The 14,294-nt window shown below is 48.2% G+C and overlaps 1 protein-coding gene across 1 annotated transcript in view; it reads right to left on the bottom strand.

Moving 5' to 3' along the window:
* The window catches only part of LOC147090607 (phosphatidylinositol 4,5-bisphosphate 3-kinase catalytic subunit alpha isoform), a 154,338-nt gene that overhangs the window by 51,555 nt on the left and 88,489 nt on the right, over positions 1 to 14,294 (bottom strand). The window contains exons 7-8 of the mRNA XM_085977379.1: positions 13,158 to 13,243; positions 6,708 to 6,813 (exon numbers count right to left, since the gene is read on the bottom strand). Coding sequence (XP_085833505.1) covers positions 6,708 to 6,813; positions 13,158 to 13,243 — 192 coding nt within the window. The remainder of the gene's footprint in view (positions 1 to 6,707; positions 6,814 to 13,157; positions 13,244 to 14,294) is intronic.

The raw sequence follows: 14,294 nt of genomic DNA, 5'->3' as shown, positions 1-14,294 counted from the left end.
CCAATAATTTCCCTACCACAGATGTTAGGCTCACTGGCCTGTAATTCCCTGGTTTATCCCTGCTACCCTTCTTGAATAATGGTACTACGTTAGCTGTTCTCCAGTCCTCTGGTACATCCCCTGTGGCCAGAGAGGTTCTGAAAATTTGTGTCAGAGCCCCTGCAATCTCCTCCTTTGCCTCCCACAGCAGCCTGGGATACATCTCGTCCGGGCCTGGGGGTTTATCCACTTTTTGGCCTGCTAAAACCGCTAGCACCTCCTCCCTCTCGATGCTAATATGTTCAAGTATGTCACAGTCCCCTTGCCCGATTTCTATGTCTGCATCGTCTTTCTCCATAGTGAACACAGATGCAAAAAATTCATTTAAAACCCCGCCTACATCATCTGGCTCTACACACAGATTGCCACTTTGGTCCCTAATGGGCCCTACCCTTTCCCTGGTTATCCTCTTGCCCTTAATATACTTATAAAACATCTTAGGATTTTCCTTTATTTTGCTCGCCAGTGTTATTTCATGGCCCCTCCTCGCCCTCCTAATTTCTTTTTTAAGTATGCCCCTGCACTTTTTATACTCCTCTAGGGCTTCTTCCGTCTTTAGTCTTTTGTAACTGCCAAAAGCCCCCCTTTTATTTCTAATGCATTTTTGTATATCCCTTGTCATCCAAGGTTCCCTTTGCTTGTTGGTCCCACCCTTGACCTTTACAGGAACATGTTGGCGTTGTACTCTCTCTATTTCCCTTCTGAAAGTCTCCCACTGTTTTGATGCGGATTTTCCTATAAGTAGCTGCTCCCAGTCCAATTTGGTCAGATCCTGCCTTATCATATTAAAATCGGCCTTCCCCCAATTTAGAACCCTTATTTCCGGGCCGTCTTTGTCTTTTTCCATGACCACCTTAAATCTCACCGAATTGTGGTCACTGTCGCCAAAATGCTCTCCTACTGACACTTCCACCACTTGCTGTACCTGCATGCTAACTTTTTGTGTTTCATGTACAAGGACCCCCAGATCCCTCTGTACCTCAGCATTTTGTAATCTCTCCCCATTTAAATAATAATTTGCTTTTTTATTTTTCCTACCAAAGTGGATAACCTTGCATTTTCCCACCTTAAACTCCATCTGCCAGATTTTTGCCCACTCACTGAGCCTCTCTATATCCCCTTGAGATTCTCTGCGTCCTCCACACAATTTGCTTTCCCTCCTATCTTTGTATCATCAGCAAATTTGGCTACATTACACTCGGTCCCTTTATCCAAGTCATTAATATAGATTGTAAATAGTTGAGGCCCCAGCACTGATCCCTGCGGCACCCCACTAGTTACAGTTTGCCAACCTGAAAATAAGCTTGGTCAAAGAGGTCGGTTTTACGGAGCGTCTTAAAAGGAGAGCGCGAGGCGGTGAGGTTTAGGGAGGGAACTCCAGAGCTTGGGGCCCAGGCAGAAGGAGGCACGGCCGCCAATGGTGGGGCGATTATAATCAGGGATGGGCAAGAGGCCAGAATTGGAGGAGCGCAGAGATCTCGGAGGGTTGTAGGGCAGGAGGAGGTTAGAGAGATGGTGGGGGGGGGGGGGGGGGGGGCGAGGCCCTGGAGGGATTTGAAAACAAGGATGAGAATTTAAAAAACCCGAACTTCATGGTCATCTAATCATTACGACTGTCTGCACCGCTGACCGTGTCCTCGTTTAAAACAGACAGTCGCTTATATCGGCCAAAAGGTGCGAACCGTTAGCCATTTTGCATCAACGCCAGTGGCAAAGTTGCCATTTTTTTCTTATTCGTTTTTCGGGATGTGGGCATTACTCACAGGGCCAGCATTTATTGCCCATCCTTAATTGCACTCGAGAAGGTGGTGTTGAGCCGCCTTCTTGAACCGCTACAGTCCGTGTGGTGAAGGTACTCCCACAGCGCTGTTAGGGAAGGAGTTCCAGGATTTTAACCCAGTGACGATGAAGGATCGCCGATATATTTCCAAGTCAGGATGGTGTGTGACTTGGAGAGGAACTTGGAGGTGGTGGTGTTCCCATGTGCCTGCTGCCCTTGTCCTTCTAGGTGGAAGAGGTCGCGGGTTTGGGAGGTGCTGCCGAAGAAGCCTCGGCAAGTTGCTGCAGTACATCTTGTAGATGGTACACACTGCAGCCACGGTACGCCGGTGGTGGAGGGAGTGAATGTTTAAGGTGGTGGATGGGGTGCCAATCAAGCGGGCTGCTTTGTCCTGGATGGTGTCGAGCTTCTTGAGTGTTGTTGGAGCTGCACTCATCCAGGCAAGTGGAGAGTATTCCATCGCACTCCTGACTTGTGCCTTGTAGATGGTGGAAAGGCTTTGGGGAGTCAGGAGGTGAGACACTCGCCGCAGAATACCCAGCCTCTGACCTGCTCTTGTTGCCACAGTATTTATGTGGCTGGTCCAGTTTAGCTTCTGGTCAGTGGTGACCCCCAGGATGTTGATGGTGGGGGATCCAGCGATGGTAATGCCGTTGAATGTCAAGGGGCGGTGGTTAGACTCTCGCTTGTTGGAGATAGTTATTGCCTGGCACTTAAGTGGCAGGTAACATTCGCGCCACACATCAGCCCAAGCCTGAACGTCGTCCAGGTCTTGTTGCATGCGGGCATGGATTGCTTCATTATTACAGCATCTTAAAGTGATCTGCTTTTTTCGGGCAGAAACAACCTTTCCAGAATCATCCCCGCGATATTGTACGTGTGAAGTACACAGTTTAAAAAAAAAAAAAAAAATTAACAAAAATATTTATGTGTTTTTCCCTCCTCTCTGAATCTTGCTATACTGCGGTGGGAGCTGGGTGGGAGGGTGAGCTGTGAGGAGGATGTCGTGAAACTCCAGTGCGATTTGGACAGGTTGGGTGATTGGGCAGAAACATGGCAGATGCACTATAATGTGGATAAATGTGAGGTTATCCACTTTGGTGGCAAAAACAGGAAGGCAGATTATTATTTGAATGGCAATAGATTGGGAGAAGGGGAAGTGCAAAGAGACCTGGGTGTTCTTGTGCACCAGTCGCTGAAGGTAAGCATGCAGGTGCAGCAGGCGGTTAAGAAGGCAAATGGTATGTTGGCCTTCGTAGCGAGAGGGTTTGAGTACAGGAACAAGGATGTCTTGCTGCAGTTGTACAGGGCCTTGGGGAGACCACACCTTGAGTATTGTGTGCAGTTTTGGTCACCTTACCTGAGGAAGGACGTTCTTGCCATGGAGGGAGTGCAGCGAAGATTCACCAGGCTGATACCTGGGATGGCAGGAATGATGTACGAGGAGAGATTGTGTCGATTGGGCTTGTACTCGCTGGAGTTTAGAAGATTGAGAGGGGATCTCATTGAAACTTATAAAATTCTAACAGGACTAGACAGACTAGATGCAGGGAGGATGTTCCCGATGGTCGGGGAGTCCAGAACCAGGGGTCATAGTCAAAGGGTAAGGGGTAAGCCATTTAGGACTGAAATGAGGAGGAATTTCTTCACCCAGAGAGTGGTGAACCTGTGGAATTCTCTGCCACAGAGGGCGGTGGAGGCCAGTTCATTAAATATATTCAAGAAAGAGTTGGATATGTTTCTTAAGGCTAAAGGGATCAAGGGATATGGGGAGAAGGCAGGGACAGGGTACTGAGTTTGGATGATCAGCCATGATCTCATTGAATGGCGGAGCAGGCTCGAAGGGCCGAATGGCCTACTTCTATCTTCTATGTCTATGTTTCTATGAAAAGCTAAGATCCACATTAGTGACCTACACTTGAATTGAGGGAGTAAGAGAATAGGGGGATAAGCTGCCGACACAGCACAAAAATCCACAGTCTGATGGCTCAGCGGGTAGCACTTACTCTCTCTCGCCTCTGAGTCAGAAGGTCGTGGGTTCAAGTCCCACTCCAGAGACATGAGCACAAAAATCTAGGCTGACACTCCCAGTGCCAGTGCCGAGGGAGTGCTGCACTGTCGGAGGTGCCGTCTTTCGGATGGACGTAAAAAATTAAACTAAGAATTAAACTACCTGCTGTGCAGGATATCTACCCCGAGAGATGCCGGGGGGAAGGCCCTGAGAATCATTAAAGACGCGAGCCACCCCAGCCACAACCTCTTCGCCCTGCTCCCGTCTGGTAAGAGATACCGAAGCATACGGTCTCGTACCAGCTTCTACCCCCAGGCCATAAGACTCATGAACGATTAATTTATTATTATTTATTACTGTTGTTTTATTATTATTACTGTCTTTCTATGAGTATTTCTATTAGTATTTTTATCATTGTTATGCCATATTTATTCCAATGTTGGGAGGACTCGTAAAAATCAACATTTCATTGTGCAGTACACACGTCTGCTGCATATATGACAAATAAAATTGAATTGAATTGAATTGAAAAATCCCACGGCCACTATTTTGAAGTGGAGCAGGGGAGTCCTCCCTGTTGTCCTAGACAATATTTAGTCTAAAAACAGATGACCTGGTCATGATCACATTGCTGTTTGTGGGAGCTTGCTGTGCGCAAATTGGCTGCCACGTTTCCCACATTACAACAGTGACTGCACTTCAAACAGTACTTCATTGGCTGTAAAGAACTTTGAGACGTCCGGTGGTCGTGAAAGGCGCTATAGAAATGCAAGGCTTTCTTTCTTTCTTCTTTCAACCACAGGAACTTAAATGAGACCTTAAAAATTGAGAATCTGCCAGTACCGTTGACAGACAAACAAACTTTAAATATGATAGCAAAATACTGCGGATGCTGGAAATCCAAAATAACAACAGAAAATGCTGGAAAAACTCAGCAGGCCAGGCAACATCCGTGGAGAGAAAATAGAGTCAACGTTTCAGGTCGAAACCCTTCGTCAGAACTGAGAAAAAAAGCAGGAAATGAAACAGTACACTTCACACCTAATCTAGAGCCGTCTTTTGTCTCCACTTGTCCTATCACCATCTCGTCTGGTTTTGAATACCTCTTAATGTCTCTCTTACTTCTTTTGTTCTGTCCCAGCCCTGCCTTCGATCTATTGCATTTCCTTTCCAGTTTTGAAAAAGGGTTCGACCCGAAACATCGACTCTATTTTCTCTCCACGGATGTTGCCTGGCCTGCTGAGTTTTTCCAGCATTTTCTGTTGTTATTTCGGATTTCCAGCATCCGCAGTATTTTGCTATCAGATTAAAAGGCCAGTTTGGGGGCTGGGAAATGGGGGAGGGGATGAAAGAACAAAGGGGAGGTCTGAGAGGTGAAGAGACATTAAGAGATATTCAAGACGAGACGAGATGGTAATCGGACAGGTAAATAGACGAGAGACGGCTCTAGATGAAGTGTGAAATGCGCTGGCAGAGTGAGAGACAGCTGCCATGTGGGAGAGAAGAAAAGGCACAAGCCAAAGGTGTGGATAAAAAAATATATAAAAATGTAATAGGGGCCGAGGTTATGATCTGAAACTGCTGAACTCGATATCGAGTCCGGGAGGCTGTAAAGTGCCTAATTGGAAGATGAGGTGCTATTCCTCGAGCTTTAAATATGTATGATCGATCGATTGTCGGATTCAATTTGACATGAATTAAGTCATGTAGCGAATGAAGATTCCGATAATGAGCCTTTGCTAGAGAAAAACAATTAATAATATTGAACCGGAAATTGGTTTTTTGTGATGCATAGAGGGTGCACCTTTTAGGATGGCACAAGGCACACGCTTGTTGTTTGTTATATTGGCACCACTAGGTCTCTCCACTTGGTCCCATTCCCCTGCCTTCTCCCTATTCGCCCCATCTCCCCTGTTCCCGATCCCTGAAAGATCTCTTCACTTGGTCTCCTTACCTAAGGAAGGATATACTTGCCATAGAGGGAGTGCAACGAAGGTTCACCAGACTGGTTCCTGGGAGAGATTGAGTAGACTAGGCCTATATTCTCTAGAGTTTAGAAGAATGAGAGGTGATCTCATTGAAACATATAAAATTCTTACAGGGCTTGACAGGGTAGATGCTGAGAGGCTGTTTCCCCTGGCTGGGGAGTCTAGAACTGTAGTGTATGTATCTTTAAGAGAGAACTACTTTTACAGCTCCTGTATACTGTGGTACCGGCAGTGACCACCCCTGTATATAAGCCTTGAGCATGCCTCTGTACTGCCAGTCTTGAGACTATCCTACTCCAGTAAACACCTGTTGATTGTTAAGTTACAGCCTCCGTGTAGTTATTGGAAAACATCATACTCTAAAAATCACGGATCCAACAAGAACCAGGGGACATAGTCCTAAATGGCTGACCCCTTATCCTGAGACTGAGAGGAGGAGAAATTTCTTCACTCAAAGGATTGTGAATCATTGCTCAGTCTTTTGAGTATATTTCAAGACTGCGATCGATAGATTTTTGGACTCTAGGGGAATCAAGGGATACGGGGATCGGGCGGGAAAGTGGAGTTGAGGTCGAAGATCAGCCATGATCTGTTTGGAGCAGGCTCGAGGGGCCGAATGGCCTACTGCTGCTCCTATTTCTTATGTTCTTATCATACCTCATGCACCATTCTAGTTTCAGACTATGGATGACAACGAAAGGTGACACTCACCAGGAACGTCTATACCGCGCATCGCACACAGCAGGCAAATCGCGTTCACACAAACGCGCCCGTTATATGCGGTCAGGGAATGTATTCAATTTACCGGGTGTTCTTTCGATCTCGGCACAGCCGCACTATCAGGCCTTGTGCCTTCAATGCAGCCGCCTCCATTTTCAAAAGTCCCTACCTCTTTAGCTCCTTTCCTTCCCTTGACGGAGCAGATGGACAGGCAGAGGCGAGCGGCGCGCGGGATGTCAATGAGGTAGATGTCGTACGAAAGCCACTCGTTCCACCTGAAAAGACACCAGTAGAAAAAAAACCAAAATGAGCGGTTCAGCAGCGGCTAGATAAACACGAGGGAGAAAGGGATAGAAGGTTACACCGATAGGGGGAGATGAAACAAGATTTACAAGGATGATCAAATCAAATCAAATCAACTTTTATTGTCATTGTTAGTGCACATGTGCAGTACAACGAAATGTAGGCTTGCGGCTCCCGAGAGTGTACATTTAGATTAAGACATTTAAACATTCAACATACATTTGGCTTGTAATACATTAACATAAACATAACCATAATAAAGTGCATTGGCAGATGTGCAGGCTTTAGAGTTTATTTGTGGAGTTCAGTAGGATGACAGCCCTGGGAAAGAAGCTGTTCCTAAATCTGCTCGTACTGGTGCGAATGCATCTGTAGCGTCTCCCAGATGGCAGGAGGGCGAACAGACTGTGGCTGGGGTGGGTAGAGTCTTTGATGATGGTCCGTGACCTCCGTAAACAGCGTTTCTGGTATATGTGCTCTATGGTCGGTAGCCGGGTGCCGGTAATGCGTTGGGCAGTTTTGACTACCCGCTGCAGGGCTTTCCGGTCATAGGAGCTACAGCTGCCATACCATACTGTGATACAGTTTGTCAGGATGCTCTCTATTGTGCAGCGGTAAAAGTTAGAGAGGATCAGGGGTGACAGGTTACATCCCTTCAGCCTCCTTAGGAAATATAGGCGCTGCTGGGCCTTCTTCACCAGAGAGGAGGTATTGAGGGACCAGGAGAGGTCTTCCGTGATGTGGACTCCGAGGAACTTAAAGCTGTCCACCCTTTCCACCACAGCCCCATGGATGTGACTTCCGCCTTTGGACTTCCTGAAGTCCGCAATGATTTCTTTGGTTTTCTTGATGTTAAGGGCCAGGTTGTTATCGGCGCACCACTTCACGAGATGCTGGACCTCCTCCCTGTAGGCTGACTCATCGTTGTTGGTGATCTGGCCTACTACCGTGGTATCATCCGCAAACTTGATGATGGTGTTGGAACCATGAACAGCCACACACCCATCAGGAAAGGATGAGCAGGCTGGGTCTCTTTACTCTTGAAAAGAGAAGGCTGAGGGGTGACCTAATAGAGATCTTTTGAGTTTTATCAAAGGTTTATATAGAGTAGACACACACAGAGTATGTTTCCACTTGTGGGGAAGAGCAAAACTAGAGGCCATCAACATAAAAGAAAAGAAAAGACTTGCATTTATATAGCACCTTTCACGACCACCGGACGTCCCAAAGCGCTTTACAGTCAGTCAATGAGGTACTTTTGAAGTGTAGTCACTGTTGTAATGTGGGAAACGCAGCAGCCAATTTACGCACAGCAAGCTCCCACAAACAGCAATGTGATAATGACCGCATCATCTGTTTTAGTGATATTGGTTGAGGGGTAAATATTGGCCCCAGGACAAGATAGTCACCAAGAAATCAAATGGAGAATTCAGGAGAAACTTCTTTACCCAGAGAGTGGTGAGAATGTGGAACTCGCTACCACAGGGAGTGGTTGAAGCGAATAGTATAGATGCATTTAAGGGGAGGCTGGAAAAGCGTATGAGGGAGAAGGGAATCGAGGGTTATGCCGATAGATTTAGATGAGGAAAGACGGGGAGGAGGCTCGAGTGGAGCATGGACTGGTTGAGCCGAATGGCCTGTTTCTGTGCCGTACATTCTGTGTAATTCTCTGTAAAGTCTGCGATAATCTGCAAAAATGTGTTGGAAATACGCTGATGAATGCGCACGGGGAAAGGGAAGGGCAGGCCAAGTGATTCAGATAGAGTCCCTTCACAAGACGGCTTGCTCCCAGAGAGTTTCCCCTTTCAGATCCTGACTGACCTGCTGGATTATCCAGCATTTGTTGTTGGGTTCCCGCCACCCCGCCCCCCCCCTTCCCAGTTTTGCTTTTTGCTCCTTTGGGAAGCATTTCCCACCCCCACCCCCCAATCCCCACTTTCAAGGCGCTATATAAATCCAAGTTGTTGTTGTTGCGCCACCTGCCCTGGAGCCCCAACGGCAAGGGCTATAGGAACAGGAGGAGGCCATTCAGCCCCTCGAGCCTGTTCCGCCATTCAATTAGATCACGGCTGATCTGTATCTTAGTTTCCTGTAGATGGAGTTTTCTTTTATCCGGTACGGACGGGACCGACGTGGTGCCGGTTCATCAAAAATTCCGGATAACCGAACGCTATAGTAAAAGATAGGGAGAGCTGAGAGCTCCGTATAAAGCAACAAACCCTGTTGCTTAGCAACAAGTGCAGAACAATGGCCACAGGTTCCAAGCGTCTCTGTCGCTTAGCAACAGCTGCAGCCACACCCTTGCACAGCAACAGATGGAGGAAGGCAAGTAATAAAAGTTACCTGAACCTACTCCTGAATTTTGCCGGTTAACCGAGATTTCCGGTTATTTAGGTGCCGGTAAATCGAAAGTTCCCTGTACCTGCCTTTGCTCCACATCCTTTGATAGCCTTACCCAACAAAAATCTAGCAATCTCAGTCTTGAAAATTTCAACGGCCACCCCCAGCCTCAACAGCTTTTTTTGGGGGAGAGTTCCAGATCTCCACCACCCTTTGTGTGAAGAAGTGCTTCCTGACATCACCCCTGAACGGCCTGGCTCTAATTTTAAGGTTATGCCCCCTTGTTCTGGACTCCCCCCACCAGAGGAAATGGCTTCTCTCTATCTTCCCTATCGACTCTTTCAATCATCTTCCAAACCTCAATTAGATCACCCCTTAATCTTCTATGCTCGAGGGAATAGAAGCAGGTGCAAGATGAGATTGCGGTATTGGATAACAGACTCAACACCCTGTTGCCATGGTTACCACTGTACAGCCTCTGCAATACTCAGTGCACAAATACTCCCACCCAACAGCTCTGGCAAAGGACCGGCCCTGGTGCTTATTCTAACAAGTATCGGAGACTGACCCGCCGGCGCTAAATTCTCGGGAGTGGACCGCGAGGTTAGAGTCCCAATGAACAAAGCGGGTAGCTCCCAGGAGAGAGAGAGAGAGAGAGAGAGAGAGAGAGAGAGAGAGAGAGAGAGAGAGAGAGAGAGAGAGAGAGAGAAGAAAGGCTTGCATTTATATAGCACCGATCACAACCTCACGACGGCCTTGAGCGCTTAACAGCCAATGAAGTACTTTTTGGAAGCGTTGTAATGTAGGGAACGCAGCAGCCAATTTGCGCACAGCAAGATCCCACAAATAGGGGCTAGGGCGGGAGTGTGGAGTTGAGGTCGAAGATCAGCCGTGACCTTATTGAATGGTGGAGCAGGCTCGAGGGGCCGTGCGGCCTACTCCTGCTCCTAATTCTTACAGCAATGTGGTAATGATCAGATAATCTGGTTTTAGTGATGTTGATTGAGGGATAAATATTGGCCCCAGGACACCGAGGAGAACTCCCCACCCCCCGCTCTTCTTCCAATAGTAGCCGTAGGATCTTTTACATCTACCCAAGGGGGCAGACGGGGCCTCGGTTTAACGTCTCATCCGAAAGACGGCACCTGCGACAGTGCAGCGCTCCCTCAGCACTGGCACCGGGAGCGTCGGCCTGGATTTTTGTGCTCAAACATCTGGAGTGGGGACTCGAACCCACGACCGTCTGACCCCGAGGTAATGGCGCCACCGATAGGCTAAACCCACACTTCCAGGAGCGGAGACCATTCTTTCGAAAATGTAGGGCATGCTCGGAACGAAAGAGACAAATCGCACGGATACAGGAAATTTGGGGGGGTTGCGGGGCGGAGGAAGAGATGAAACCAACTGAATCCACCGCTTCAGACACAGTAGCCTGGTGAGTTATAAATCCCATCATGGTGAGATACGAAAGAGAACTCAAAAAACCTGGTAATTATGAGAGTTGTTGGCATCGTCTCCAGTCCCACAACCCTCCGAGATCTCCGCGCTCCTCCACTTCTGGCCTCTTGAGCATCCCCAATTTCCTTTGGCCCCCACCAATGGCGGCCGTGCCTTCAGCTGCCTGGGCCCCAAGCTCTGGAATTCCCTCCCTAAACCTCTCCGCCTATCTCTCAGCTCTGGAATTCCCTCCCTAAACCTCTCCGCCTCTCTCTCTCCTCCTTTAAGGCGCTCCTTAAAACCTACCTCTTTGACCAAGATTTTGGGTCACCTGCCCTAATATCTCCTCATGTGGCTCGGTGTCGAATGTTACTTGATCCCGCGAAGTGCCTTGGGATGTTTTCCTGCGTTAAAGGCGCGATATAATTGCAAGTTGTTGTTGTACGAGCACAATGGGTTCATTAATGTCCTTCAAGGAAGGGAACCGGACACCCCTGCCTAGTCTGGCCTAGATGTGACTCCAATCCTACACTAATGCTCTCAGGGCAATAAGGGATGGGCAATAAATACTGCCTTGCCAGTGTCACCCACATCCCAAGAACATGTTTTAATAACAAAATTATTACATTCAGTGAGATCTGGAGGCAACTTTTAGCTCCTTGGGACACTTGCGGCCTGCCTTGGCTCACTGGGTAGCACTCATAAGAACATAAGAAATAGGAGCAGGAGTAGGCCAATCGGCCCCTCGAGCCTGCTCCGCCATTCAATAAGATCATGGCTGATCTGATCCTAACCGCCAATCTACTATCACAGAACCATCTCCTGAATCTAACAGAATTAGACACACGAAATAGGAGCAGGATCAGGCTACACGGCCCCTGGGCCCGCTCCGCTACCCACAGGGCCATGACCGAGCCAAACCTAAACTCATGTCCAAATTCCTGCCCGCTCCCCGTAACCCTTAATTCCCTTTACTTCTAGGAAACTGTCTATTTCTGTTTTAAATTTATGTAATGATGTCGCTTCTACAGCTTTTTGGGGCAGCATATTCCATGGACCTACCACCCTCTGAGTGAAGTAGTTCCTCCTCATCTCAGTTTTGAAAGAGCAGCCCCTTATTCTAAGACTATGCCCCCTAGTTCTAGTTTCACCCATCATCGGGAACATCCTCCCCGCATCCACCCGATCCAACCCCTTCACAATCTTATATGTTTCAATAAAATCGCCTCTCATTCTTCTGAACTCCAATGAGTAGAGTCCCAATCTACTCAACCTCTCCTCATATGTCCATCCCCTCATCCCCGGGATTAACCGAGTGAACCTTCTTTGTACTGACTCGAGAGCAAGTATGTCTTTTCTTAAGTATGGCCACCAAAACTGTATGCAGTATTCCAGGTGCGGTCTCACCAATACCTTGTACAACTGAAGCAATACCTCCCTATTTTTATATTCTATCCCCCTAGCAATGAAAGCCAACATTCCATTGGCCAATGTTCTTCAAGGAAGGGAACCGGACACCCCTGCCTCTCGGTTCAAAAGGTCATTAGGTCCCAGCTCCGCGCCAGGAGATTTGAGCGCAAAATCCAGGCTGACTCTCCCAGTGCCAGTACTGAGGGAGTGCTGCACTGTCAGAGGTGCCGCCTTTCGGATGAGACATCAAACCGAGGCCCCGTCTGCCCTCTCAGGTGGACGTAAAAGATCTCACAACCACTATTTCGAAGAAGAGCAGTTTTGGGGGGGGGGGGGGGGGGGGGGGAAGTTCTCCCCGGTGTCCTGGCCAACACACACTAAAAATACATGACCCCGGTCATTTGTCACATTGCTGTTTGCGGGAGCTTGCTGTGCGCAAACTATCGGCTGTGTTTCCTACATTACAACAGTGACTGCACATCAAAAATATTTAATTGGCTGTGAGGCTCTTAGGGATGCGCCGAGTCCATGAAAGGCACTGTATAAATGCAATGAACGAGGGGGTAACAGTCTCAGGATACGGGGTAAGACATTTAGGACTGAGATGAGGAGAAATTTCTTCACTCAGAGGGTGGTGAACCTGTGGAATTCTCTACCACAGAAGGCTGTGGAGGCCAAGTCACTGAATATATTTAAGAAGGAGAAAGATAGATTTCTAGACACAAAAGGCATCAAGGGGTATGGGGAGAGAGCGGGAATATGGTATTGAGATAGAGGATCAGCCATGGTCATATTGAATGGCAGAGCAGGCTCGAAGGGCCGAATGGCCTACTCCTGCTCCTATTGTTCTATGTTTCTAATGCCTTTCTTTCTATTACACGGCTGTGTGAGTATAGAAAAGTAAGAGCTTCCAGATTGAGGGCGATGATTTGCTTATATAGAACGCGCTGCCTGAAAGGGCGGCGGAAGCAGATTCAATGGTAATTTTCAAAAGGGAGTTGGATGAATACTTGGAGGGGAATTTAACTATTTGGATCGCCCTTTCAAAAAACTGGCACAGGCACGATGGGCCGAAAGCCTCCTCCTGGTGCTGTCTGGTTCTATGTGAGGAAGTGTGCAGTTTTCTTACCGTGGATTGGAGCAGGGTACTCTCTGTGTGTTGACGTTGTCGCACAGTGGCTCTCCTCCATGATAAATCCCCGTTCTCACGTAGATCTGGTAGGGGGGCGGTGGTGGAGCAGGGGAAAACAAAAAAAAACACACACACGCGTGTTACTTGAGCTTCCCACTTTAGACAAGGATCACGTCCCACTCCAGAGGCTGGAGCACAACAATCTAGGCTGGCGCGCCCGGTGCCAGTGCTGAGGGAGCGCCGCACTGTCAGAGGTGCCGTCTTTCGGATGAGACGTTAAACCGAGGTTTGCAAAGTAAACAAGAGATAGACACGAACCCGAACTCCTGCAGATATCTACGCCACAAGAAGCTCAGTCAGCTGTGGTTGGATTGAAAGTCAGATCTTAAGAGTTTGAAAAGTCCGTGTCTATCTCAGTTACAAGCCGTCCTCCTGTGTGACCAAGAAATACCCAACAGTACTTTCAGTCTCAAACCCAGCTGTTAGCTCGTCTTTTCTGAACGCCAGTAACTGGCTTTGTATTTCCAACATTTGCATAAAAAGGATTATAAAATAAAGACTTGCATTTCTATAGCGCCTTTCACAACCTCAGGACGTCCCAAAGCACTTTATAGCCAATTAAGTACTTTTTGAAGTAATGTAGGAAATGCGGCAGCCAATTTGCGCACAGCAAGCTCCCACAAACAGCAATGTGATAATGACCAGACCATTTGTTTTATAGTGGTTGAGGGATAAATATTGGCCCCAGGGGAACTCCCCCCCCCCTCCCCTCCCCCGGCTCTTCTTCAAATTAGTGGCCGTGGGATCTTTTACGTCCACCTGAGAGGGCAGACCAACCAGGCCCCTCGGTTTACCGTCTCATCTGAAAGACAGCACCTCCGACAGCGCGGCACTCCCTCAGTACTGCACCGGGAGTGCTGGCCTGGATTTTCGTGCTCAAGTGTCTGGAGTGGGACTTGAACCCATGACCTTCTGACTCAGGGGCGAGGGTGCTACCAACTGAGGCCACGGCTGACACAAGAGCAGGTCGACTGGGCTGCGCGTCTCTGCGTGCTGGGGGACTTGAAGAGCTGCCTCAATGGTTCAGTTAGAAGATGCACGGCCAGGTGTAGTTCTGTGCCGTACAGACCAAGG

This window comes from Somniosus microcephalus, unplaced genomic scaffold (genome assembly GCF_052327205.1).
Source record: "Somniosus microcephalus isolate GS21.2 unplaced genomic scaffold, FLI_Smic_1.0 unresolved_chr4, whole genome shotgun sequence".
In the NCBI taxonomy this organism is placed as follows: domain Eukaryota; kingdom Metazoa; phylum Chordata; class Chondrichthyes; order Squaliformes; family Somniosidae; genus Somniosus; species Somniosus microcephalus.
This window is presented reverse-complemented; position numbering and strand designations above follow the sequence as displayed.